Raw genomic sequence first — 4,202 nt, forward strand, 5'->3', positions numbered from 1 at the left:
GAGGCTATAGCTCAAATGCAGCATAACTTTAATGATCCAAGAGAGGAAAATTAGGTCATTTATGAGCAGTGGTCATGGTGAAGTGAACACAAAGGACAGATAAGAGATTGTGCTCCATGGCTATGGCTGAGAACCCTCTGGAAGTCCATCTGCCTGCCCTACAGAGGGAGCAGGGCCAGCAGGTCCTCCCAAGGATGGCTGTGTGGGGTTCACAACCCAGGGCAACAAGGACACAGGAAGGAAAAGAGGGCAGAGGCAGGGATGAGCTGTGCTTCAGGAGAGTCCTTTTGCAAGGGCTGCTGGGGTTGCTCAGCCCCTCAGGAAGCAACAAGCTGATGCTCCATCCCTAGTGAAGTGTCATCTTGTTGAGTCTTTAGGTTCATACCCTGGAATAATTGCCAGCAGCTTTAGCAAGGGAAGCATCTCCTGCCACAGAGGCCACTGCCCAAGCCCGAGAGGCCAAAGCCCCCAGAGCTGATGGGCACTCCCTGAGAGCTGAGGATGCTGCCCACAGCAGCAGAGGTGGAGGATCCCACGGCGGTGTTCTGTGGGAAGGAGCTGAGGATAGGGCCGGGCAGGGTCACCACCACGGGCGAGGGCTGGATGGCCACGGTGGAGTCCTGGCACTGCCTGACACAGGGCTCATTGCAGCTGTTGGCCAGCGGGGTGGGGCCGCAGGGCTGGCAGGGCCGGCACGGGCTGTAGCAGGACATGGCTTGGGGCTGCACAGGCACCTGGCAGAGAGAGGGAAGGGGGATAGAAAAGCATAAGGGGTAAGTGAGAAGAAGCCTGTAACACCACCACAAGGAAGAGAAGACATAAGCTCACACAAAGAGCTGGAAGGATCACAGGGAAGGCCACAGGCTTCTCCTTGTCCAAATCCCAAAAGAGATCTGCAAAACACTGCCAAGCCCCAGGAGATCCCTTCCTGGCCCATACCACAGGAGACAGCTAACTGAGCTCCAACCTCTCTCCGTGTCAGTCCTTTTGCACCCTTCCCTCTCCCATAGAAAGCAACCGCAGAATCTGGTATAGAACAAAATGACAGTTTTGTGCTGAAAAATCCCATAGAAGGATAATGATGAGAATTAATAAAAGAAGAATAAAGAGCTTCAGACTTACCTTGTTCCCAAGGAGATGGTGTGGAGGACTGGATGAGAGAGTGTGGAGATGGAACAGCTTTTATACTGCTCCTGTGCTGCCCCAGGCTTAGAGTCACTGCATGAGGACAGTAATTTTCCAACAGACTCATCTCCAAAGCAAAATGTCCCACCTAATGCCCCAGGTTGTGTTTTGTTTTCCATCGCTATTGCAGTACATTTCCTCATTTCTGACGTGCCCATTATGTTATGCAGGTTCCTTTCAAGTTCCAGGGTGACAGATCCAGTGATTTCCCAAGATGGATCATGTCACTCTCCCCAGAAGATGAGTCCTCAAGTGCAGGAGGGGTCCATGCAGATGTAGGACATGGAACTGGGAAATCAGGCAAAGATTTTTTCAAACCCCATTACAGAAAGTTTTGACTCTCCCTCTTCCAATGCAGGAGTCTGTCCTGGATACACAAAGGCTCCTGTGCCTAATGACATGACTTAACTATCTCCCTCAATCCTTTACAAATTTACCTGGAAGAGTCATCCCCTCACAGGGCAGTCTCTGGCTCATATCACTGCCTTCAGTCACCATGAAGAAAGAAATCATCCTTCCTTAGGACCATGATTACAGTTCTGGTGGTATCAGGTCTCTCTTCACTACATGAGGGGTATGTTGGGGCTTGGTACAGCACCTTGTTAGTCCCATTCTCCTCACATTGCCATGAACTTTGGCTACATGCCTTAAACCTTAACCAGCAGGAGAAATTTTCCAAAACATGTTGACTTTCCTGTGAGCCCCTGAAGCTGTGGGAGTGTTGGCAAGAAGGTCATGCTGACAGCAATGGCTGTTGTGGCTGCCTGAAGCTGTGTACTCGGGTACAGCCCAGTGCTTGCACCAGCTTTCCTGGGTTATGGATGGAGCTGCCTTTGCTGGGGGGCAATTGTGTCCCTGCAAGGGACATGGGTCTACAGACAGCACACCCTCCTGGCTTGGCCTCACACCAAAAGGCTGACACACAGCCAACCCAAAATTAGAGCATGACTCACCACTGGTAGGGAGAGTTTCTCCCTGGAAATTTGCCTACTGAAGGCATTCCCTTGTCCTTCTGGGACACATCCCAGCTGCCTCCACGTCTATGGGGCAGGGAAGTGCATCAGTTCTTGATGTGGTTTGAGAGCTGGTTTTGTACCCAGGGCCCTTACAAGCACATCCCCTCCCTGAGTGTTTGTGGCACTGCAGGGGTTGTCACTGACAACCCTCATTTACTAGGGAGTTGGACAAGTTCCTGCTTCCCCGAGGGTGCTGGGTTGCTCTCCAAGTGAGTCTTTTTAGGCATGGCAAACAAGGTATACTGAAGCACAAATGCCAAGAGGATACTCAATGCACAGGGCCATTGGTGAGTCTCAACCAGCAGTGAGATGTTTTCTGCAACCCCTTCTATCCCTTCTATCCCTCCACAAAGCATTCAGGAGAGGTCCTCAACACAGCACGGTCTCTCTGGCCAGGAGGATGTGCATCCACTCCACCTTCCAAGTCTCTCTCCAAGGCACATCTTCCCTCACAAGAGAAAAGAGAGCTAAGGGCTCTAAGACTGTAGCATAGTTCAGTCTCCAGCCCATATTGCTGGAAGAGGCTTTTCATTTCCAAGTGCAGATCTTGCCATTTGTTCTTTTTGAATGCTAGAGAGCTCCTGTGGCCCAGGTCTCCAGATAGTCAATAACTCACTTTATAGAAGCCATGACCTGGAATGTATTAGCAGACTTTCACTGGTTGAATCTTGTGAGGCAGTCTTTTTTTATTGACACCCATTCACTGCTGGGAAGTCTCCCTCACCTTCTTAGAACTCTTTTAGGGGATGCAGCAGCCTGGGAGATCTTGCAGGTGAAGACTCTGAGAAGCATAATCTCCTCTATCTCCACACTTCTGAGATTGCCTTCCTTCATCTGAAAGACACCCCATTCCTAAGCAGCCCAGGATATTGTCAGATGCTGTTTCCACAAGGGCCCAGAGCTGTCTCATCGTGCCCTGCAGAACCCCTGTCCCCTGCTGCAAAGCTCTTTGGCAGCCAGTCAACTCCAGCGTGCAGTGGGGAGGAGATTATTTCTTCCCCCAGTGCAGAACCTTGGATAAAGGAGTTAAACAGTGCTGGCCCCAGTCTAGGCCCTGCAGTGCATCTAGGTGTGTCTGCCAGCTGGGCTTTGTGCCCCTCATCCAACCCTTGGAGACCAACAATTTTCACAGGTTTCAGTCCTCTATACTACCATTTTCCCAGCCAGTATTTTGTCAGTTTGTCTCTAAGGATTGTTACAGGCAACAGCATCAAAGACCTAAGTTAAATGAGATGAACATTTACCAAATTCCCTCACCCACCAGAAACAGGCACAAGATCAGAGAATGTAATGAAATTTGTCAAGCCTCCAGGCAACCTCTTTTATCCTGAGAAATTGCTTCCAGGTTGATTAGCTCCATTACTTTTGTAGGGATTGAGATGAGGCTGACTGACATGGCTTCTTCTTCATGTCCTTCCTGAAGGCAAGAGGACCACTGGCTTTCTTGCAGTTCTGAGATTTATTCTGTGAGTGCTGAGTCTTTCAAAGGGGATTCAGAGCAACCAGACACCAAGCATCCTTCATGAGATGCCCAGGATCAAGTCACACACACTCATCTCAGTCCATCTGTTGATATGTTCCCACTCCTGATCCTGCCCTAGTGCAGATAAGCCTTTCCTGCTGATGACTTTCCAAGGAGCACAACCTCTTGACAGCAATTCCTGCTAGTAAAAACCATGGCCAAGAATCCCTTAGGAATCTCCACCTTTCCTGTAACACTCATCCTCAGTGAAGCTGCTCCAGTCAGCCTTTGGATTTTTCATCTACCTGGAAGAATTTCTTGTGCCCATCACATATTTTACCTGGTTCAAACTGAGGCAGGCTTTGGTTGTCCCTAGTCCTGCATACTCAGACAAACTGACAAACATTCTCCCCAGAGAAAAGATTAATAAGGGGAAGAGAGCTGAAACTTCTTGCTAGAAGGGGAACTGTATACAATTGCAGTTCACTGCTCCAAGCCATCATCCCCTGCATTCATGGGACCCCATCACATTTTCAACA

General features: G+C 49.7%; 1 protein-coding gene across 1 annotated transcript; it reads right to left on the minus strand.

The window, feature by feature from the left end:
- Positions 1–407: 407 nt before the first annotated feature.
- Positions 408–1,190, minus strand: LOC136372297 (feather keratin 1-like). The gene is made up of 2 exons (XM_066336849.1): positions 1,123–1,190; positions 408–715 (listed from the first exon to the last, which is right to left on the minus strand). The coding sequence occupies exon 2, from the start codon at positions 711–713 to the stop codon at positions 408–410; it is 306 nt and encodes a 101-aa protein (XP_066192946.1). The 5' UTR covers positions 714–715; positions 1,123–1,190.
- Positions 1,191–4,202: the final 3,012 nt, after the last annotated feature.

Source organism: Sylvia atricapilla, chromosome 27, assembly GCF_009819655.1.
Source record: "Sylvia atricapilla isolate bSylAtr1 chromosome 27, bSylAtr1.pri, whole genome shotgun sequence".
NCBI classification, from domain to species: domain Eukaryota; kingdom Metazoa; phylum Chordata; class Aves; order Passeriformes; family Sylviidae; genus Sylvia; species Sylvia atricapilla.